This window comes from Channa argus, chromosome 11 (genome assembly GCF_033026475.1).
Source record: "Channa argus isolate prfri chromosome 11, Channa argus male v1.0, whole genome shotgun sequence".
NCBI lineage: Eukaryota > Metazoa > Chordata > Actinopteri > Anabantiformes > Channidae > Channa > Channa argus.
Genome location: NC_090207.1, coordinates 20,235,930 through 20,260,329, shown reverse-complemented (window position 1 = coordinate 20,260,329; position 24,400 = coordinate 20,235,930). Strand labels below are relative to the sequence as shown.

The following is a 24,400-nucleotide window of genomic DNA, read 5'->3' as shown; positions in this document are numbered from 1 at the left end:
TACCAATTGAAGAGATAATAGTAAGGCCAAAAAAAGGAAGTCTTATAGATATATGTAGTTTAAAAAAAATTTTTAAAGCTAAAATATCAAGTGCAAACACAAAAACTAGAAAATGGTGAATGACCTGGTAGACCACAGGTTTTATGAATTACTGGAAATTAATTTGCACGATAGAGCAAAAAATACCTTTTTGACATACAGAAAATCCCGGATTCCTCTCCAGAAAGTTGGTGCACAAGTTTTGTTCTAGGAACATAACATCAGAGGATTCAATATAAGATGCAAACAAACACCAGGCAAACACCAACACCATACACACACCAGCCAATCATTAAAAAGAGAAAGGTCGGGCTTCAATTTACAAAAACATACAAAAATAAACTGGTGGAGCACAGTAACACAGTTTTTTAGAGTGATGAAACCCAGCTCAACCTCTATCAAAATGATGGAAAGAAGAAGGCACTGAATAAAAAGGTAACAGTCTATGACCAAAACTAGTATCTCATATGTTAAACATGGGGATGGCTTGGACATGTACCTGTTCATGTATGGCTGCCAAAGGAACTGCCACACTGGCTATTACATGTATAAATGGTTTTACAAAGACTTAGTGACTGCAAACAATTTTTAACAAAATATTGGAAAATTATGATTTTGTTCAACTTCATGTGTATCTGTCAAAATCCTTTTGAAGCCCATAGTTTGGGCGCCATGAGATAAAAGGGCTTTATTACCCACTAAATTCTTTGATGTAAACACACTCAAATTAAAGCTGGGACTTGGCACTTTATAGTGTAGTGCACATTCAATATTCCAAATTGAATGTGCTGAAGCAGAGAGCCTGTGTAACTGTCCAAATACTTACAGTCTGGACTGTAGTTCAGCCTGCAGCTAAAAGCAGAACCAACAGATGGGAACTGGTAAGAGAAGAGCAATTGTCTCTTGATAAAATGACCAAACTCAAAGCCATCTGTTTCATAAATTACTTTACAAATAGAAATGAGTGGGCACATTTTGGGCTATCTAAAGACAACTCCTTGTGGCATTGAGTTGCTCTCTTTGAAACGCCACAGAGTTTCTTTTTTTTTTAAACTTTCTATAGCAGTATTTGATTATTGTCCAGAATCCCCTCTGTTCTTCTTGAAAAAGCTTTATGCGATGGCTGTTCAAGCACTACAAACACATCACATTCACAAATACACAAAAGCCCAAGGGGGGTATCCAGAAGACAGCCAACACACACACACACACACACACACACACACACACACACACACACACACACACACACACACACACACACACACACACACACACACACACACACACACACACAGATATTTAATACTGTAGTCTTAAACAGAGATACCATGTTTTTTTTCCCCAGGCTCTTTGTCAATCTATTGATCCCATCATATACTGAAGCAGACTACTGTGGCTGGGACCAGATGGAATAAGATGGTCTGGGGAAATATCTTTTTTTTTCTACTCTTAAGTTATTTCTCCACAGCAAGATAAAAGCATAAACAACCATTCATCATGCAGCTGTGGCAGGATATCCTCTGTGACCAGGAAGAAAACTTTGTGTGTGACAGTTTCCATAGCTTTAAACGAGCTCCGTCCCCTCTTTGTCACCTCTGGAGTGAAACCAGTAGGAGATTTATTTGGAAAACTAATGAAAAAGCCAATATTAGCAGATTTCCTGAATGGGCTTTGTACTCGGCAGAAGTGTGTGAACCTGCTGGCTGAACTACAGGGAACTACAGGAAGCAGCTATCAAAAATCTTCCAGTTTGTCCCTTCTGTTCACATCTACACAAACAGCTACTCAATACTGAAAGGCATTACTTAGGTAAAAGAGGCAGCATCTCTGTTTTATGGATGTCACAGACAGTGGCGATGTGACAAGTGGTACCAAATTGTCTGTTTTTATAGCTATCTGCACAAGCAGATTGGGTACCACTGGTTCACAATCTCAGTGGATTTTATTGAATTTTGTTTTCCATAAAAAAGTAACAAATAATCCCAGCTGTCAAATGAATGCAGTACAGTACAGGGTACAAAGTGTATATTTTAGGGGTGCGACGATGTTTGACAAATCGATCGCAAAAATAAGTGGATTTATAAAACGGGCTTTGACAGGTGGAAAGATGGGCTACAAATTACCGATACACAAAGATTTAGTACCTGGGACAACAAAGAAATTACATCAGTGTGCAGACTTAGGTGTTAAAGGTTAACTAGGGCAGGAAATTATAAACATTTGTTGTCTGAATTTAACCGATATGAATTCTTCAAGACACCACTGAGATTAGCAATTAAGAAAATAAACTTGTGGAGCAACTTCTTCCCTCTGAGTCTGAGCGGAGGCGCAGCTCAGCCAAGTGTCCCTGTCTGCAGCAGAGAGGCAGCAGGCAGCTCAGGTAAAGTCAAAGTTACTTCTTAACTCGACCGTACAACATCAGTGCTCATTTGGGTAGCGGCATAAAAACACTCCGCAAATGGAAATGATATGGAAATCACACATAAATGCTATGTGTTGACCACAACAAGCTGATGGCTAATCGCTAACTGTTAGTTTGCATCCACCTAACGCTGGAAGTTAGAAAAAGCTGGATGTGCTGCACTTAATGCACTAACTGTTAGATAATATGCCACAGGTTCTGGTGCAATAGACTGTGAAATACACATTATCATTTAAGACTGGCCTATTTTTTTTTTTTTTATGAATAATGCCCTGCAGGGCATACTTTAATTTATTATATTTATATATAAATAATTTACAATCTATATTTTTAGTAAATAAATTGTTATGTTATATTATTTTTACGACAATTGAATAGTAAAAAAAGAGCTTAATGGGAAACTAATCAATAGATTAAATGATTAAGTGAAAAAAATAATCGTAAGTTAATCAACAATAACAAAAAATCGTTAGAGCCTTAGTTAAATGCTCATCATTTCCTTTAAAACTGTTCCCAAGTAGAGTACTTGAGTAAATGTAATTAGTTACTTTCTAATAATGTCCCAGACTTGAAAAAAGGTACAGATATTGTAAACTGCAAGCATGTTAATATGTCAAATTTTGCTAAATATCTTCTACATTTAACTGTGTGCATTTTAAAAGGAATGAAAAAGGTGTCAATAACAAAAGCAGTGGACTTGGATATGTCTGCACACTGGCCTGAGCTACAGACAAAAATCTCTAAAAGCTCCTGAAAGAAAGCTGAAAAGCCCGCTGCAGGGCATCCTCCAAGGCTACAGCCAACCATCACACAACTTCTGTTAAGGACAGAACAAGCCCTGCACATGGACACATGCAGAATACTCCAGGTTGTTAAACCCAGAAAAGAGAACTTTCATAGTTTGTACCTGGCTCATATCCTGGTACTGCTCGGCACTGCAACGTGACAAGGACTGACAGAATTGCATAATGAAGCTTTTGAACATTTCTACAAGGGCGGTGTCCCTCCCCTGCATACAGTCAGTCATGAAGCAGCATGTGGCTCCATCAGAGCTCCTAGTGTGAGAGTGTTTGAACTGATAAAGATGTCAGAGAAGTCCCCACTCCTTATCAGCCCTCATTGTTCAGCTCTTTGTCTCTCACCGCACTCAGTCTGCTGAGCCTGAAGTGCCTTTGACAGCCCCTTAGTCTCTTGTAAGTCAGGGCTCTGCAACTGCACCAGCATTACAGTAGTTTGCAGATTATATAACACCTCACTGGGCTCATGTGAGGCTCAGTGAATGTATTTATCTCTATTATGAATAATCAATAATATGGATTCTGCTTTTGAGTATGTTTCTCCTAATGCTCCTATTTTTCTTGATGTATTCACAGAAACATTTCATTAGTAGGAAAATAAATGTGTACATGAGTTTGGGATTTATTAACCTCCACCTTTGCAACAGTATGTCCCATGATAGGGAAATGAACTGCCTTCTGGCATTGCTTTGATCTATTCCCAAACAATCTAAGCAGAAACAATTATGAAAAACATGGCAGCTGACATCCAGCCATCTTAACACATTACACTGATGTGCTCACACCTCCCTGCTTTGCTATGCTATTAGCCAACATAGCTGCACATCCATATTTTAACATAAAGTAGAAAGTCACCCCCTGCTTAATCCACAACTATTTAACCCCTCATACGCTCCCCCAGCAGGATGTGTGTTGCGGCAGACAGAGGGTGGGGCCGTCTCTGTGAATTACACACTCTCCATCATTCTGATTCACAAAGTATCATAAACGTCCAGGAGGATCCACTGCCACATTAATCAGACACATTAGGCAGCTAACGGGAGACTACTTACAGAGGACATTAAGGCTGTCTCTGGATCTAGCCCAGGAAATTAACAACTCACCAGACAGATACAATCCGTGGCAGATATGAGCGATGGGAGTAGAGAGCATGAAGGTGGGGTGAGCTTGTCTCTGGCTTGTACACAGAGTTGGCTTGACAGAAGCAATTAAGCCACTCAAGACTCCTCTGCATGAGCTACACCACTCACTTTCTGTGTAATAGGAAGGTTTGTACATAGCCGTGCTCCATGATACGCATATCACCGAGTGGTGAGAGCCCACTCATTGCATGGCCTTGAGTAACTGCAGTTCACACAGGCACAGCGCATGCTCCGGAAAGTAATGAATACTCAGCTGTGGAACAGCATGTTACTGTTTTAAGTATACTTTTCCGCACGAGTAAATGAAAAAAAAAATATTCTATACAAAACTCCTAGGAGTCAAAGGTAAATTCTAAATTAACACTTGTTTTCTCCCAGAAAATGGAAGCATGTAGTAAGCAAAAAACATTTCTATGTAAAAATGCAAAATGCACAAATCTGATACATTTAAAAAAATATTAAATAATAAATAAACCAACTACTGATTTGCTGTCCCCTTAGGAGCAGCAGAAATAACGCTGCTGACTAAAACAATTAAATTACAGCAGCGACAGAGAAACTAAACTGTTAAGTTGTGGAACATTTAATAATCAAAATATTGAGCTAAAACACTAAACTTGATGGAGCTGATGAGAACTGTTAGGTATGTTTATAGGCAATTTTTCCAGAGATTCACTTTAAGTCTTGTCACGAAAATGTCCTTATTGAAGTTGCTACATGTGAAAGTAAACAGCATAATAAAATAAAAGCTGTCCCACTTTCCCTCCAGACACACTTTAAAACACCCACATGCACCCACAGCCAATACAAACCCAGCATCATGTATATGCATTAACCCTGAACTCAACTGTCAAAACTATAAATCCAAAAAAAGTTAAAAGCGGGAACAAAATAACGAAGGCAGCGCCATATTTCTGCCTGCACGTCAGACAAAATTTGTTTAAGCAAGACAAATCTCCAAAGAGGTTTAAAGAAAAAGCATGTGACCTGAGGTGTTTATTTCAAATTCACTGTAATTATGAGGCCACAAATTAGAAGAAGCATTATTTAATGTGCACAGTGATTCAGTTTTCAGGTTTAATGTCACTCGGTGTTTACTCATTGCTAATTCCGCAGGTCAAAATTAGATAAATAAATGTATTTATATACATGATTGCAGGCCATGATTAGGAAAAAAGGTCTGTGAGTAGACATAGCTGTGGGTTATTTAAATTTTGTATGCAGTTAAATTTCCCCCTAAGAACTCACTTAACCATCCCAAACTTTTGTATCAGACAAGTGGATTGATTTGAAAAGGAAAAATATTCTCTGCTTTCTACTCTTAGGTTTTGATTTTCGTTCATCATCACACTTTACTGCACATTACTTGAGTTTGATTTGCTGCATCTTTCTATCCTTTCTGATCTCGCACATTCACCAGAAAACATGATTGGAAAGAGCCCCTGGCACAGCAGGGTGCTGCTTCTTGAGACTGAGCAACATCTCAGCCATTTGGAGCTGGAAACAGACCACAGACAGATGTTTTTTTTTTTCCTGCTCTTTCGTTGAGTCTTTTTGTAGATTATTAGGCATTCATTGGTATTCTGGTGGAAAGCGACTTCTTTGGAGGGTAAAGCCACTGATACCAGGGCTCAACTTTATTCCACTCTTTATTCTGTTGTGCCTTGTGCCCCAGGTTTGAAAGGGGCTCTAAAAATAAAGGAAAACTTGAGCAACCTGTCAGCAGTTGCTGCATATCAAATACACACTTTCATGTTTGCTGGTGTTTGTTTATCCTTCCTAGAGGATTTATATAGAGGTGCTAAACATAGAAAACCCTCTAATCAGTTGCCTTTTTTATGCTTACAGTATTGATTTCACATAAGCTTGAATGCAGTGTTTGTAAAGTCTCACAATACCTACAGATTTTCAGTCATTAAATAGATGTTTGTGGTTAAATCATTTCCAATTTGATGTGGATTGCTGTTAATTAATTTTGCCATTAGCATGCCAGTACATAGAGTAACTTCTATATAAGTCACTTTTTCAATTGCACTAAGATCCATTTAGATATGAGACAATTGAAAAAGCCACACCAGTTTACTTTACTTTAAAGTAACAATTGATGTATCCATATGTATATGATTATCATTATGTCTTTGCAAATGGCTCTAACTTAATGCTACACAATCTTGTTGCTGCTAATGTAACAACCCTCTAAATTTGTGCTTTAAAAAGTCTTAAATAAATACAGTGGTTCATTTGCCTTTCAACAATTCACTTACTCACCTTGACCACATCTTCATCTGTAGAGCGACACCTGACTGCTTCAGAGACATCAGTAACAGAGGCGTCTATTCCAATGGTCACCACCTTTACAGGGACTGCCACAGTCTTCCCAGTCAGCACAGCAGTGTTCAAAATCTCCGTGTCCTAGATCCAGGGAGAGATAGAGAGATCAGCACAGTACTGACCTGGCAGATGCCTAATCCACCCTATAACAGACAGCAAGCAATTACCACCTCAGAAAGAACAGCAACGGTGCAAGTAACAAGTAGTATTGAAAATGACCTAAAGAGACAATCAATGTGCAATCAGTGATTATTGAGTTAAACGGAGAGAAATCCAAACCACTCCTCGGAGAACAGCTAATGACTGATGGCAGCTGGTGAGCTCGGTTTCATTACTACAGTGCATTTTTTTGGTCATTTTAAATTTTATTGTGCCAGTTCTACTAGACAACTAGTATCTAGTTTTAACCTCACTTCTGGTATTATCCCTCAAAAAACTATTTCTTCAGTTTGTTAGCACAGTTGTTAAATATGAAATTAACTGAAATTTACTGGGGGTATTGCACTAATTGTAAATGTACTAATTAGGATAAATACAAAACATCTCCCTCACTGGCACAGCTAACTGATTAAAGTAATTAGTGCAACACTGTGGTCGGCTAGTCACCAAAATTACAGATGGGCAGATAAAAGTTAGATATGACTCGGTTATTGAGAGGAAACAAATGAAATGCTGGAAGAATTTCACTTCATGGTGGGAAATTATTCATGCTCTATTACACATGCAGTTTTCTATGAATCATTTCGTTCTATGCTCAAATGCACAGAGCATTTCCGTTTATACTCATACAGGTTTGGATTTAGAGTACCTCGTACGAGTAAGGCCAGGAGATCTCTCAAACTCTTCACTTTAATAAATAGTGAATGTCACGTCTACCTTCAGTTACTCTTTTCACTTTTAAGCAGCTATATTAAAACAAAAGTGTAAAAACCACATACAAAACAAACGTTAACTCATGGATCACTCAAGAGATTTTGTTTCTGAGAGAGACAGACAGAGACAGTACCCTGAAGCCTGCAGTAGATAGCACTAAATCCACCTTAACAGAACTTGGAAACTAATCCTTTTTATTTTTATTACGTGATGTTTTAGGTTAGGACAGAGGTAATAACCCAATGAAATTAAGCTTTATTTTGTTGTAATGTGCTGCATTAAAAAAGTTCATAGTCAGCAGCAATTAATGTTTCTGGTATTTCATGTGTCTCTGGGGAACTAATACATTAAGGAAAAAACGAATAGTCTGTTTAGCTGTACATTTAATTATGTGACATGCAGCTTTAGAAGGATAATGGACTAAAACTGGAACCCTAAGAAAAAACACATATAAACATTGTAAGATCGGCATAAATGATTACACTGCACATTTTTTTAGCTGATTCTTCGAACAGACGATGATGTGAGTCGCCGTCATGTAACTGCCTTTTGAGTCATTTATAAAAAAATGTTGAGTTTATGTCTTCTTCTTATATCTGTATATAAAAGAAGTTGTGGAAGGTTATTATTACAATAGCTGACATGACAATAATACAACAAGAAGTAGAATCAATACCAAACTTCACAAAACCAGTTATTGTGAGTTATGCTGAGGCAACATTAGAAGCTTCACTATTTCCCTTTATGCCAATCTCCTTTAAACTCTAGATAGATATACAGTAGGGCAACCTGCTAACTACGTAAGTGGCATGTGATTAGTGGGTCCTACGTACATAATAACCAGATAAAACAGATAATATACTTACAACCAAGTGTCCAGTTTCAGTTTTCTTATCCGAAAGATACCCTTAATTTAAATACTCGCAATTACTCACAAAAAAATAAACTAACAAAATTTTTACATTTACAATTTAAATATCAATCTTAACCTAGTTGTAGCGTAACTTACACTCTATTTGGTTAAAGTATGTAACCAAAATGGAATATGTGGAATAGCATATAAGCAATATGTCAAATGTTTGTTTTTCCACTTACATCTAAGAGCTGGGGGGAAATATCCCTTTAGCCTTCACGACTAGCTATAGCTTATTAGTTTTAGTTGTTCTTTCTTTGTTGAATTGTTGAATTTTATTTATTTACTCTGCCTCTGAGTGCAGTTACTGCAGTTGGGCTTCATTTTATGCTCTGTACAGTTACTAGAAACTTCACTTTTTTAAATAATATAGCATCATATTTTTATGGTGAGACATTAATTTTGGCCAAATATATGGTTGCTGCATTTTGGCTCTTTAAGATAAACACACCATTGTACAGTACTCCATAGATGGTTGACCATGACCTGCCAGGACTCAGCCAGGTCCATTTTGTGTAAATTAGTACTTACTGTCCAATCACTTTTAACTAGGCTCTATGTAAAAGGCACCAATGCTGTAATTTGCCCCTGGACTATAATATAGGTACTTCTAAGTGAGTGACCTCAGCAGGCAAGACAGTGCCAGTTCTTTAAGTTCAGTAGCACTGCTTCATTACTCTGTACAGAAATTTTAACCTTTCAATACACACATACACACACACACCACCATTGCCACAGAAGTTACTGTAATTGGGGCCAATTAAGATAAGTTGGAGCTAACTTTTGCTCCCTGAAGTTACTCATGCACATTGGATCACCTCTTCTGCCTATTCAGCCCAAAGAAACCGCACTTCAATTACACAGATTGCTATGAAACCCTGGCCAGCACAATAGATAGCTACCATTGAGGTCAAAGTGTGCCTCTCAATACTTGCTCTGTATGACCGACATAGCATTTTGACTATTGGGGAACTGAAATGACTTTAGCTAATTGTACAGCATGACAATAGCCTCTCATTGTAAACTATTTTCATTACTGGGATAGGCTCACACAAAACCCTGCACTTATTTCCTTAATTTCAATGAGCAGAAACCCCCTAAGACACCTTAATTTGCACTCTCTTTATTGAGGCTTTGCCAGTATTAAAGACATTTTTTTCTGTTTTGTTCCTTTTAACAGAGAAATCTAACGCTGAAGTGATGCCTGTTCAATAAAATGTCACATTTGTTTAAAATAATACCACTAAACCTGACAAGCACAGAGAGGACCCATTTACAGTGTCTGACTTCCTGTCACCATATTCATGTTCTTTCCACAGTCACCGGGGAAGTACATTTGCACACTGGCCTGTTAACTTGCTTTCTAATGAAGCTAATGTTTGGGTGGGGGGTTGGAAATCAGAATCAGAGTTATTAAAAAAAAACAGACAGAAAAAAAAGGGGGGGATTAAGTTTGGGTGAGAGAAGCTTGGCCATTTGCAGGCATCAATTACTGAGACCATTCAGCTTTGGAGTGAAATGATTATTAGTTGGGCCAAGAGATGCCAGTGAATCACAAAAAACACTTAATCTTCAAATGGCTTTTCATTACAATTTTATAGACTGTGACAGTGTTATATAGCAATATAAACCCCACTCTCTCTGTGCTGCTAACTTTGATTCAATTCCCCTTAAAGTCGAGGGTTGCTGTAAATTAATTCTGAGTCTGCTGGGATTCCTCCATTTCCAGAGGGTCGTCTATAATACATGATGGGGTAAATGGTTGGGACCCGGTGAAAGCAGAGACTAATGTTAGATTAGAGCAGCTGGAGATGACCCAGCAGGTTGAGAGCAGCAGAGAGGAGAGCCTGGCAGTAATAAGCCACAGCGGGATCCCACAGCGATGCATCAGTGGTCCACACGCTCAGACATAGACGTAATTAAACGCAAAATGGAGACCAATGGTGCACATCAGCACCATTCAGACTACCTTACAGTAGTCTGAATGAAAGTACAATGAAACATGGCTCTGTGAAAATGATTACATCTATTGCTATGATCAGTGATCAATACATTTCTTCTTTGCAAGGTAACCTAAATTTCATAAACAACACTGTATTATTGTTAAGTAAGGCTAAGTTTAGTTATATAACTGGTTTGTTATTAATGTGCAAAATTTTGTTCACATCTATTTTATGTGCATTTTGTTTCAGAATGAAAAACAACAACAGAGAATAATAGCTGTGATAACACCCTATACACATATAGATCAGTAAAGGAAATTACAATTATAGTGCCTTAATGGTAGTTAAGGGATGCAATGTTCCATATATGATTTATAAAATCAACAAGTTCTCCACCTTGAATGTCCATATACATAATGTAATATACAACCCAGCTAATTAATTCATAATAAAATGTTCCCCTTTGCGCCAAAATAACAGCTACAGTAGCATCGCAATGTTTTCAATCCATACACACATACAGGCTAAATTACAAGTGTGCAAATACATCAGTTTGGACAAGGCACTAAATAAAGATCGCTGGGGTTAGAGGCAGACTCCAAATTACTGCTTCCTTAATGTCAAATACATTAACAGATGCCATAAGTAACGTCAAGTAACTTCCTCATTGGTCACAATAAGGTTAGATTTAACCTTCATCATTGAAGCTACACAGACTGTATGTCATAGCCATGCAAGTGCCCTATTCTATTGTTAGTACTTATACTTTTGCACTGGCATGTCTGTGTCCCTCTGCAAATAAACCACCCTCCAACCTGTCAGTGGTGGGTTTTCTCAGTAGGGTGAGTTATCTTTGGCACTCTGGTGAGTTTTTTGTATACCTCAAATAATAATAATTGTGACCTAAAACTAATCGAGTAATGTTGGAGTCTGGGCTAAAAGATAGTTATAGATAGTTACTTTGACTCAAATGAGTGTAAAGCACAGAAAACACAACAGACATCTGGGGATATGGTCCATTTTACCACTGAACACAATGAGTACAACAGTAAGTTCTTGTTGTCTGCATCGCCTTAATGTCTACTTATAATTCTAGGAAGCTGCATTTCAAGCTATGGGACAGGATGTGCAGCTATGCAGTAGATTCAACACAAAACAATAAATCAAGCTAAACAACAACAGAAAGCTGTTTCACACTAGACATGATCTCCAGTCTCCTGTGGCAAAGTCCTTATCCCCTAAAAGACAAAACACATTCAATGGTTTTACAACTGCTAAACACTAAATACTAGTGTAAACAAGTGCTAAGACCTGTTTGATCCAATCACTGAAACCACTTGGTGAGGTGGTCTGTGACACATCTGATCACATAGCTGTTGTACAAATGCCTAATGGACTGGATGCTGGCGTTAGCAGAAGTGACATGCCAAAATCTGAACACGCAAGGACTGCTGGACACCTTGTAGATGCATGTATTTGGACGCCTGCCTGCTTAAAAAAAAAGGTTTGCGATCGAAAATACATACACATACAATAAATTCTGTAGTGAGACATCATGTATACTACAGTGCAGCCTAAGCTGCTGTCTATTTTTTCAACGGTTCTGTACAGGGATTTTTTTCTAAGAGTGAATTAAGGACAAACCCTGAAATTATCAGAGAATGTTTTACCATGCAGACAGCATTATTTAATTCTGTATTTTTAGCATTATTCTGAACAGATTATCTTCTGCTGTTATCTAGATAACAGCACAATGGGCACTGACTAATCATCAAAACACACAGTAAAACATATTGCTTACTAATATTTTGGGCAATATGCTGTTTAAATAGAATACCGGACAGGTATCTTTAAAAGGGCTGTATATGATCCTGGGGCAAAAACGCCTTTAAACTGCACTTACTCATTTGTTTAAAGTTCCTATGCATGCAACATGTTTTCTAGTTTATTTGATTTTGAACTTTTGATGCTGGTGTGCTTTACTTACAAACCAATCGTTCCCCTCAAGCCCCACAGATAGGAGTCTTTTTGTTCAATAATCTGTGGGAGAACTGCCCGTCTGCTTTATCAAGGATCTCCCTGTTAGCATTCAGCACACTGCTGTGGCTGGTAATGTGTTCTGGGCCATAATTTCTGCCTGTGTCTCGGTTGGATCTGAAAATAAGTGAGATTTATGGTGTCAGCCTGAGTGACATGGGCAGCATGAGAAGTAGCGATTCTGCCCGTCTTGCGATTAGCCTCTGCTTCTACCCACCGTTAATACATCCACATTCTGACCCCACCATCCTGGCTACAGCTACAAATGAACAGGTCAAGCACAGTGTTGAGTTGGGGATTTTAGAACCTGCATTATTCATAGTGCAGAGAGAAGAGAGTGTGGTAAAAAGAGTATATGCTCAATGTGTGCACACATTCATGACAGGCTCACATTGTTGTGATTGTCCTAAAGCCAACAGACAGCTCAGACAAACCCAGTACCATAAGCCAGCACATTAAAAAAATGACACACATAAGCCAAAACCCGTAATCTGGTACTTTTACCACCATGATAAATGACTTGTCATTGGACATGAGTGTCTTTATGTTCTTTCATGTCATTTCAAGAGCAAAAGCATTAGAAAGGGCCATGGAGTATGCCAATAGTCATCTAACTTATAGTCAATTAAATATTCATAGTTCTGATAAACATTTTCATCCTTTGATGATTAACTATGCCTACAGTGCATGTAGGAATACTGAAATGGAAGTAGGGGGGTAGTGAATTATCTGCTGTAGACATTGAACGCCACTCAGTGTCCCGAAGCTATTAAACAGACTAAAAGAGACATGTCCTTTCATCGGTTCTTCTCTCCACATTGTGCAATGCTCAATGTGGCACTTCCTCCCCTCTATTCCAGTGGGCGTTTAATTGGCTAGAAGCAAGAAACATGGAGGAGAGTGGGAATAAAGGCCTTGGTAGCACCATGCCGAGCGATACATCACTGCATGACAGCGCATTGAAGTGGTGGGATGGCTGTGAAGCCAACACACTGCCTTCTAATGAGGGTCTTTCTCATGCTCCCCTTCTCTTTTCTTGCACCTCCAAGAATGAACAATTTCTGCTCCCATCTTCCCTTATTCCTCGTTTCTTCCTGGCTGATGGGATGAAGGTGACTGCAGTGGGTGGCATACAAAAGCCCATCTCCACTTGACGGTCATCCCCCGCTGCCTCCTAAAACATCTTTTACCGCTTTTCACAAGCAGTGTCCTGTCTGAGGTACACACCGTGGTACTGTGGCTGGGAGGGAGGGAGAAGATGTACTCTGTGGCTGCGTTGATAGTGGATTCACTTCAGAGTCTCCATTTAAAAGGAGAGTTAATGGCAGATCACATGGACACAATGAAGTGATGACTCAGTAATAACAGGAATGTCAAGGGCCACTTTGGTAGGTACCTGATTAAATAATTAAGAGGCATTAGAGGAAGGGCACTTCATTTCTTATGAAAGTAGAGTTATCAGAGCAGGAGGGGCCAATATGTATAAGAGCTGAAATGTTAGGCAAGTGACAAGATGGGTATTTTAAATAATCACTAATACAAAGACAAGCAAACGTTCAAGTAGGAAGACACTTTTTTACCCGTGACTTTTTGTTATCCAATAACATTATGAGGTCAACATCACAACCACTATTGTGTTTTGACAATCATTGTGTCTCCCCGATGGAACTGATGTTGCTTTTTAATTAGCTGATTGACATAAGCGGATTCATTCGCAATCAGCGGCACAACTGCACGGCCAAACCGAACACAGCTCCTCTGTTCTCCTCATTTAGTTTCCTTGTCACCAGATGCGCATGTGATCCAAACACACACACCTGGTTTGCATCAGCCAATCAACCCGGTCTGCTTCCCACGGCCATCTCCTGTGTTTTCCAATGAGGAATTATCCACTCGGTTTATATACACTGGCCATTTTCCAATGCACTGTCCCGCCAGTTTGTCTAATGTGCTCCCTTCACATACTGTCCAAGTCTGTGTTTCAGATTTTCCCATTTGGATTTCTCTGCAGTTTCTGACTCTCTTGGTCATTTTTGGGCTTTTGTTCTTTGTCTAATCCATGTTGTCTGTATTGCCATGTTGTCCTCTGTTCCCCGTTAGTTTCTGCCTGGAATTTAAGGAAAACAGTGTTTGTTGAAGTTTTGCTATATGTGCCAGCCTGGCCGACTGTCTGTTCTTCACCTGGTCCTCATCCGCTGTTACATTCAACATTCTGACCTCCTACATCACAAAAAAAATTAAATAAAATCAGTAAGACTGGGAAAGTAGCTGGTATATACAGTATATATAAATGCAGGGAAATTAATCAGTGAATGGTCCAATAAAAAGGAGTGATGGCAGGAATAGAGCTGGTTAATTAGGAGATGGGGAACCAGTGAGGTCACTGAGTAAATCCATCAGGTGACTAAGAACAAGGGCCAACATGAAGAGTGTGAAGGAATCTGTTCGATAAAAGGACATGACAAAGGACAGAGGAGCAGAAACTGTAACTTCTAACGTCTAACTAGAACTTCTCCTGGACAACTGTCTCCTCAGATTATGCTCATAGCAATTAAACTGAATGAAACCTTACATTTAAATAAAGGCACAGCAGTCATGAGGGGGTGGTCAGGATAGATGGGCAGCATACAATATTGGACCCTAGTTTGATTCCGTTGTCTCGTCTCGAGTTAGGTTTAGGACACAAAATCGCGACGTGGTTCTGTTTAAGGGTAGATAAATAAGTTGTGTCGGAATTCACTCTTTATTAAGTCAGGTTGGCTACTTCTGTACCTTTTCATGAGCCTGTGATGTCATAACATAACTATAAAATGTGTAATAATGCTGTAGTCTCTAAAACAGGATATTGCACTACAAGACTGGACATTTTGGAAAATAGGTGTATAAACATTTTCCTAAGATATTCAGCACTAACTGCCATTTATGCTAATTATCCACACATCCACATTATCTTAACAGAATAAGCAATCCAGTTGCAGTTACATTCCCTTCAGAAACTATTTCCTGTTGCAGTGTATAGCAATGTCATAGTGCCCACGATTGTTAGCATGCTAGTTCTTGGCCAGGAGCTGTTCTTTTAGTCTCCAGCAACTAAAAGAACTCCAGTTTTTTTCAGGGAGCAGAGGATTTTTCTTTCGAAACCTAAATGTACTGTATATTCATTTGAATGTTTATTGATTTAAAAAGTAAATCAAAGAATAAGATATGTTCTTTTTAAATTCCTGACCTGAATTTAACCTATTGAATCCAGTGTGAATGTAAAAGCAGCATATTACCAGAGAAAACATCAAAAGACAAAACAGCGTGTAATGAGCCTTTTTGGCACTTCTCACAGTACCTGAAGTAAAAAGCTCTGCATGAGCTTGAACAGACATTGTTGAGCTTAATGCCCTCGGTAGTGCAAATGGTGCAAAATGATTTATATTGTATTGCTGCCCCCACAAACCTCAAAAGAAGGGCAACCAATGACGTATCAAGATCTCATCCTTTTTCATCTGAGCTGCTTGGTTGATTATGCAAGAACATTCACAAAACAGTTCATGCTTGACAACAGTTCAGTATTGATGTTTTAGTCACTTTGAATAGGTCTCAACTGTAAATTATTTATGAGTGCACACAATTTATGTGTAAACTTTGACTGCAGGGAAGTGGCAGTGTCACAGTGACAAGCTGCTGACAGGAAAAATTCCCTAACAAATATTAATTACATTGTGAATTATGCCTAATTTCTTATCGACATGACTTAGTGACAGTATAATTTATTTTCTACAATGTAAGAGGCTTTCTAATGGTCCGCCTGAAATCTTGTCAAACATCACCATTGTATTTTGACAAGAGATGCAAAGAATGTGGAGGAAGACATTTGCTCTGTGACAGGAAATGGTGTCAGTTATGAACTAGAGATGTACTAAAATTGTGCATCTTTTCATTTTGTGCTTGTAAAACTGGCTGTCTGTGATATGAAATGACTTTAAAGAGTCCTTAATAGTGTCTGTACTTAAAAAATAAAATTTCAAAAAAATTATTCTGGGTTGGTGCCGGAGGGATGGAGCCACCCCCTGGAGCCTGGTGGCCATGATTTGCACCTCATGCTGTGAAATGGCTAATGTGAATAAAACATGACTGGTCGTGTTCGTACAATATTTTAAGTTTATAGGACGGATCTCCTGTAATTCTCATGAATACTATACCTGTAATACATCTATATCAATGGGTCGGGAGGGAGGAGCAGGTGCCCCTGGTGAATTTCAACAACAGTCAGACCCAGCTCTGGAAGAATCAAGGTCAGGCGCCAGGGACACAACTTGCTCTCTGCTCGTCTGCAAGTGAGTGAGAGAGCTGCAGGGGGGAGGTAGTGGGCCTCTGACTGATGCGGCACTGGTACAGCAATGCTCCCGTTCTTGCTCCCGCTGTTTGCCCATTGAGTTGTGGCCCGGAAGCCAGAAAGCAAGGAAACATTACTGCTTGTGCCATTCTGCTCAATTTCAGCCCCCCAGCTATCACACTAAGGCGATCAATGAAGAGTTCTTCACCAACAGCCAACCATGCCTGCAGGGGGATGACCTCCGGATCTCTGTCTGATTTCTTCACCGGTCTATGATCGACATCCATACTGCCAGCTTAGCTTGGCTTAGCTGCCCTCTGGACACAGACCTATCTCCACAAGCACAAAGGTCAGCTCCACTGCTACCACCCAAAAAATACACCCATTCCCCTCAAACCTCAGCGGGCAGGATTAAAGTCAAAATGAACAGGACTCGGCCAGAATGTGAAGGGGGACATTAACAATTATGGGGAGACGTGAGATATGGACATGTGAAGACCCTGTCACTCTGAAATTGATCTGTCAGTCTTACCCCTGCCCTTCACTTTGTCCCAGCTTTTTTGTTTTTTTGTAACTGTGCTATAGTGTTATAGTGATAGGGATGTGTTTTAGAAACTACAACATACAGAGTGCAGATTTTCAGAATTTTCTGTAGGTACACTGTAGCAAAATACATTTTTAGCACAGTATCTAGTAATTTCACCTCACTCTCCAAGAAGCTTTCAAAAGCACGGTGGAAAACATAGCTTTCTAAACTGACGCACAACTTTCTGATGTCACTGCCATCATCACGCTTTTCAGCAGTAGCCAACGGTTTTCGTCCACAGCTCTGATCAGAAACCACCAACACAAAAATACTTCCTGTGAGTGAGTGTCATAGAAGGGAACAAACCAATGTTTTTCGCTTGAACCTCACTGTTTATGTTCTTTTAATGAAAATTCATGTCATGAAAAGTGTGTTCAGACACGTAATTCTTCTTTTGTTATGCAGCCACATGAAAATGAATGTTAGTTAGTCATACAGCATCAAAGACTGTGTTTTGGATTCAGTGAGCATTTGTCATATCTCCTGTCCTGATTAGCATTACATGTGGCCTAGCACATGGGCAAACTCTGGCAGTCTCAATTAGTGCTAACACTTCATCATCAGCCTCTAAGCTGTAGTAGATGCTAATAGATTGATCACATGGGTCCATCCATCACCCATCTTATTGCAAACTGTATGACTCATCCAAGTAGAAAGAAAAAGCTACGCTTGGCCTGTTACTTATAGACTGTTACTTACACTTATAACAGCAGGAGCATCCAGGCACATAGTAGTAGTAGAACAGTAAGGCCCAGACAATTGTATGACTCAAGTCAGGTATGTTCATGCAAGGTGCAGAGTACATGTGCTTCTGATAAACACCTTGCATGATACAATATCACCTGTGCACACTATGCCTTTCTCCAGGATTAGCTGGCATATAAGTACTCATGTCTAACTATGGCTTTGATAAATGGAACTCCAGTTTTTACTTGCCTGGCAGAGAAGACGTGCACTGCAACAGAGGGAATGAAATCGAAAGGAGTAAAATAAAACTTTCAATGGAGGATGTTGATAGATGACTTCATCATGTAAGAGCAGAAGTGACCAGAGAAGGCCTGCGTGATGATGTATTGTTTAACGATACATTGGTGCAGTATCTGAATACAAACGGCTGCTTTCATTTCTCCTCATCTTTATGCCTGGGAATGCTTGTGTGAGTGAGCACAGTTTGGTGTCTTGGCTGGAACAGGAAGATGGATGAGTCCAGATATGATGTATGCCCTGTCCTCCTGCTCCCTCTCAATCACCAGGCATCCACAGCATGGGTAATGATGATGAGGGCAGCCTGGACAAGAGCATATTACTTCATGATGGTAAAAGATAATGGACCAGCCTCCTACCGTGCAGGGGAATTTGCTCAGGCATCCAATTACTGCCTTTAAGATCAATCTCAAGATGACCCAAAAAAACACACAGCTCTTTCACACTTTAAATGAAATGGAGGATGCCAAAAGAAGAAGGCAGAGGGTGACAAGGGAGACCATTAATCTACAATGTTAATTTAATGTGTGTTTGTCTGGTGCCAGCAGAAAAAAATATTTTAAAAAGAAAATAGGTGGGCGAAAAAAGAGGAAAAGACCTTAAAAGGAAGGTAAAGAAGACACAAGCAAGGACAGAATGAGTTTGGAAGCAAATTCCTCACTTTAAACTGACTAAAACATTTGAGTACTCGTGTACTGTTGTGCTTTTAAAATAATTGCTGCATTTGCAGAACTACTGCTTTGTGGTTTGAAACTGGTGACAAAGTTGTGAGTGGCACTCCGAGCCCTCCCAGTGCAGGTGGGTCTGTGACAACACACAGGAGGAGCCGTCTTCAAAGGGAACACAAAAAAGAGAGCTCATCTTTCAAAAGGATGCTGCTGCTTTCCCAGTAGTGTCGCCCTATGGCTGAGCCCGTCACTTGGCTCGGGAAATGCAATAAAAAGACCTTTTTATAATAATCAATTTCAGCAAGGGCACAGTAATTTAGAAAATGATGTAAACGGGCACCGGGAACGGGTCTGTGGAGCCACTGAACTAATAACCATAAATGTGATCAAATCCAAAATAAGCTTGCCATTACTAATAGTCATTACCTTTATTACATTATGAACGTTAGACATTGTCATTCATGGATCCTCATTCAGTTTATGAGATTATTTCTGGTCAAAACACAATTATAGCAGTGTTTCCATTAGAACAAAAACAGTCTGGCTTATTAGACTAATTTTTGCTAATTACAGATGAAAGGACTTTCTAGAGCAAAACTACAGAGCTGTTATGTCAACAGATGCCTTCAGCGTGCTCTGTGAAGTCTCCCCTCTCAACTTGATTAAAAAAGATTGGAGAATTTCCACATGTGCTACTCCACTATTTCCCTAACACTCCCACTTTTTTCCTGTTTCTCTCTGTCTCCTCCAAACACTCCTTGTTTTTCTTTCTTTCATCTGTAAAGTTGATTTACTGTCAACAATTCTTAATGTGTTTAATCTTTAATTAATAGGGTAGCCAAATTGAGATGGAGAGACACTGTATACACTGTATAACCCTTTTGTTGTTGTGAAATTGTGTAAAATATCAATGAAATGAAAATGTGATGATTTGCAAATTCTTTAAAACCTATATTTGATTAAACATAGTACAATATAACAAATCAATTGTTATTGTTTATTGTTTTTTGAAAAACATTTGATCATTTTTATCAATTTCCAACTTTTTGGAAATACCCTGCTATATTATGTATTTGAAATACGAATGCACAATGAGCATATATTAAATAAAGATCAAATTTTGTAGTTTGCAAAATATTATATGTTATATTGTTTACTCTCATGCATTTTAAAAGATTTGCAAATCATTGCATTCTGTTTTTATTTAGATTTTACTATGTCCCAACTTTTTTGGGAACAACCCCACAATCAACAAATAGAATTAATACATTTAATAATTATAATACATTTAATAATTCCTATTACATATGTCATTAGGGATCATGTGTAGAACCTAGAATTAATTCCATAAAGACATTAAAGATGAAACCACAGTCCTGTCTTGAAAAAGAAAAATCTAGATACTTTTGTACAGAAACAGAGTTTCATTTTTTTGAGGTCACAATAAATGAGCCTTGAGGGGAGTGCAGCATTGTTTAAAATCAGTACAGTACAGTAAATAGCAGTGGGCCAAAGCTAAACCCCTGTGGAAGCCCATTACTTAATGTACAGTAACTGGGCTTTGCTGGGCACGATCACCAATAGCTGTTTGAGTCTATCCTGCAAGGTGACAATGGAACCAGATGTCCAGGACACCTTCTATAGCTGTAGACTGGACTTCATGATGAGCTGCATCGAATGCTGCGAGGTCAATAAGGATAACAGCAAAGAATAGTTTGTTATTCAGGGTGGAGACAATGTTATCTATTACTGAAACTGGGGAAGTGATTGTGCTGTGACCAAGGACAAACCAACACCACTGTGACTGTAGTTTAGCAAGTAAATAAAGCCATATAATCATACAGCTACCAAGGACTCCAGGATCTTTGTTAAAGATGAATTTTGGAAGTACAAAATATAGGCAGGAATGCCTATTACTGAGATCCTTTAAATTATGCTAGGTTAGGTTGTCCACACTTGTGGTTTTGTGTGGTTTAATTTTATCAGAACATTGGTTATGAGAGTAAAAAAGAAAATCTGCAGGCAGAAAAAGAGGCATATGGGACTGTTTCAGCTGAACAAAACTGTCCATGCATTAGTTAAGTACGTATGCAGACATATTAAATAAAAGACCAGAGGACATTACTAGTAAAAGCTTTGGCCATGAATGGTTTCTTTATAGACATTACCAGATTCTACTTTTGTTTGTAATAAAAGATGAGACATCTTTTTATAAGATTCTACACTGAATTTCTCCTATATTTAAAGTTATGAGAAACAGAGAGACGTACCCCCTTCCTAACTATTTTGGTTTAGATGATGCTTTGTTGCCCAAATGTCCATTCTTCTGGAGTGCCATTGGATTTATCCCTGTACCAGGCTTGGCCTATTTGGTGGATTCTGTTATGCAGTTCTGTTTCTAATTCAATATTTTTGTATGTAGCATGTCTGACAGCAATACATTTGAAGGACTGTAGAATCATTTCCAGTGTTAAAGCAGGCAGCACCTGAGAAAATGCCATCGATGTCAGAGCACACACCAATTAAATTCCTGAGCATGATATGGTTTATAATTTCTTGTCTTGATTATTTAAGGATTTCAGTCTCCCTGTCACAGGTAACTGGGCAATGATCACTAACACAAAAGCAAAAACTCCAAAGACAAGGCATTTTTTTAGGAGGCATATAGTCACCAGGGGTCTAGTCCCTCACTTTTAAAACCGAGGTGGCACATGCCTGGAGCAGCAAAACAGTTGTTGACTCTACAACTATTGATTATTTTTCACGTCACTTCAATGAAAAATCCTTTATCCCTGTATGGGTGATGACTGACTGTTTTCAGGTAATCCAGAAGTTGGAACGTGACAATGTAGAGTTTAAACTCTGGTGTGCTTTCTCTTTCTATCAAGCCATAACATTATGACAATCCTAAATCATTTCTTTAGGAATCATAGGAAAAAGCAATGTCTCTGTAAAGAAAACTAGGGAGGTTTCATTAATAAAAATAGAGACATAATAACAAAAGCCTTTAGTTTGTATGTACTGTACTTGGGGTTGTAGTACTGATGCTGCCCCCTAAGGCTGTTAGAAAACCATGTGTCTTTCGAATCCCCATTAAGCAATATTTGTTAATATTAATGATGACTGCCTGTGTGTAAAGATTTGATTCCACTGAGGATCAGCAAACAGGCCTCACTTTAGGCAACTTGCAGTTCTGTGTAGCTTGTTCATTTGGCTCAGAGTTAGAAAAAACATTGGACACTAGACTTTCCTTGGAGTAGTGGTGAGAACCAAGTCTCTGATAGACGTCAATAATTCTCTCTTTCTGCTACTTCTTTAAACACAGTAATGTTTCAAGCTTGCTGAATAGTGCCTAACCAAAACCCTCACATTTCAAAATCAGTTTGATTTTTCTTACTAACATTTGTGTGTCCACAGACTGTCAAGCTACTAAAATCCAGATAAAAGACCCTTGGTACATGTCTTGATTCATGTATCTGGGGGTATTTCAGTTTGTAATGTGCAGAGAGAAAAAAGCTTTAACGGGCAGCTGTAAATGATTTTAGGGCACTTTACTCGTGAAGTTTCTTGGGGCTGTGCAGTATGTGGCTTGACAGAAAGATTGTAGGAACTACACAAGGCTCAGAAAAGAACACACTTCACAGGTAATTGAGCATCAGCTAAAATTAATCGAATAAAAAAAGGCCACGAAGTAGCTTCAAATTACAATCAACCTGTACTGTTGTTTTTTTTTTTTCCACACAGCACATCTGGAAAGAAACTAGAGCAAGTTTTTAGCAATCAGCCTGTGGCTGAGATGGTTAAATCATGAAGTTGGATCTATACTGCTGTGATCAGATATCTCAGCGTTATTAGGCTGAGCCTGAACACTTCTCTGTGGGGTTTCTGTATGATACTCCCATACTGCACAACAAGAGTACTCCTTCAAATCAATTCAACATTTATTTCACAAAGTTACAGCCCCTGTCCAATTTCACAATCGCTATAGTCTACTAACAATGAGCCTTATCGCTATTAGGCATGCAATTATCAAATACTTTGTGCTCCCACATTTCATATAGGAAGTGTGCAACATCTCCATCTTCATTGCTCTATTACACTGGCATCAGTTCCATTTTCTACTAAAGTCGCTCAGGTTGTTTCCCCTCTGGTGTGGGGAAGGTGATGTTTTTTTGGGGGGCTTGGGTGAGTGTGGGTGTGTGTGTGGGGGGGGCTGACGGCACAGCTTTTACATTATCTTACTTCCTGTTTTCTATCAGTAAGGAGTGTAACAGGGGGAGGGAGAGGAACTTATCCATGGGCCTTTCATGCCACAGTGATCCCAAGTAATCTAATTCAGCCTTCCTCTTTCTCGCTTGTGTGCTTCTCTCATATTGCTGCATGCAGATTGTAAATGCCTCATGCACTTGTGTGTATGTGTGTAAGAAAAGGGAAAAGGGAATGCAGGGACAGAAAAGGGGACAGAGGAAGACCGGTTCTGAAAGTCCCTGCATGTGCATGTATTTGTGTTGCGTGTTAAGTATCGTGGGGCATCTGGAGATGCTGTGCACCTTGCAAAAGTCAGCTGTGCAGGAAAAGCACAAAGGAAGAAAAGTAAAGACTGAGTGTGCTGCCAAACATTAAAAGCAAGAATAAAATATAATAAAATAGCTTCAGTCTTTTTTCAATAGATGTTTGATGATAAAAATGTCATGTCAATATATACTGATCAGCAAACCTTTTTGGCACTCTGTATCCACTCACTCTCTGACATGATAGCTGCTGCTTCACTGACTCCCTGACAGGCTCTCTGAACCGAATAGCAAATCAAGGTAAGGAAAAGGGAAAACCAAGCCTTTCTGTACATGCAGGGTACACAGAAGGGTATAGAGAATGATCTGTTTTATACACCTGAAACATTATTCATCTTTATCTCCTGTACGGCTCCTGTCCAAATTATCCTGTCCCTCATTGATTTAGCTAAGTTTAGCAAATAAATGTAATATCAGCCTAATTGAGATGGATTTTTGTCACTATGAAAAAAAGTCACATGATTTATAGTGAGCCATGAAACCCCCTATTCTACGTAAAATGAGCAGAATAGTGGAAGTGGAAAAGCACTTTTAGGATTGATTGATGAGTGCATGTTATATTTTGGAGGGGTGTGCGCTCACTCACAAATTCATTTTACAAATACAATCATGGAAATATTGCCTCTTGTAAATGCACAATGCCACATGGAATCAAATCAGTCAAATAAAGATTTTAAATGTTTTTTTTCTATGAGCAGACAATAGCATATTCTTTGGCTGAATCTCTTTTTATGAGAAGAGCCTTTAGATAATCATGCAAATCATCT

At 38.9% G+C, this 24,400-nt stretch overlaps 1 protein-coding gene across 1 annotated transcript in view; it reads right to left on the bottom strand.

Moving 5' to 3' along the window:
* Window positions 1-24,400, bottom strand: part of si:dkeyp-14d3.1 (transmembrane protein 132C) — a 122,434-nt gene that overhangs the window by 11,149 nt on the left and 86,885 nt on the right. The window contains exon 5 of the mRNA XM_067522029.1: window positions 6,672-6,815. Within this exon, the coding sequence (XP_067378130.1) occupies window positions 6,672-6,815 (144 nt within the window). The remainder of the gene's footprint in view (window positions 1-6,671; window positions 6,816-24,400) is intronic.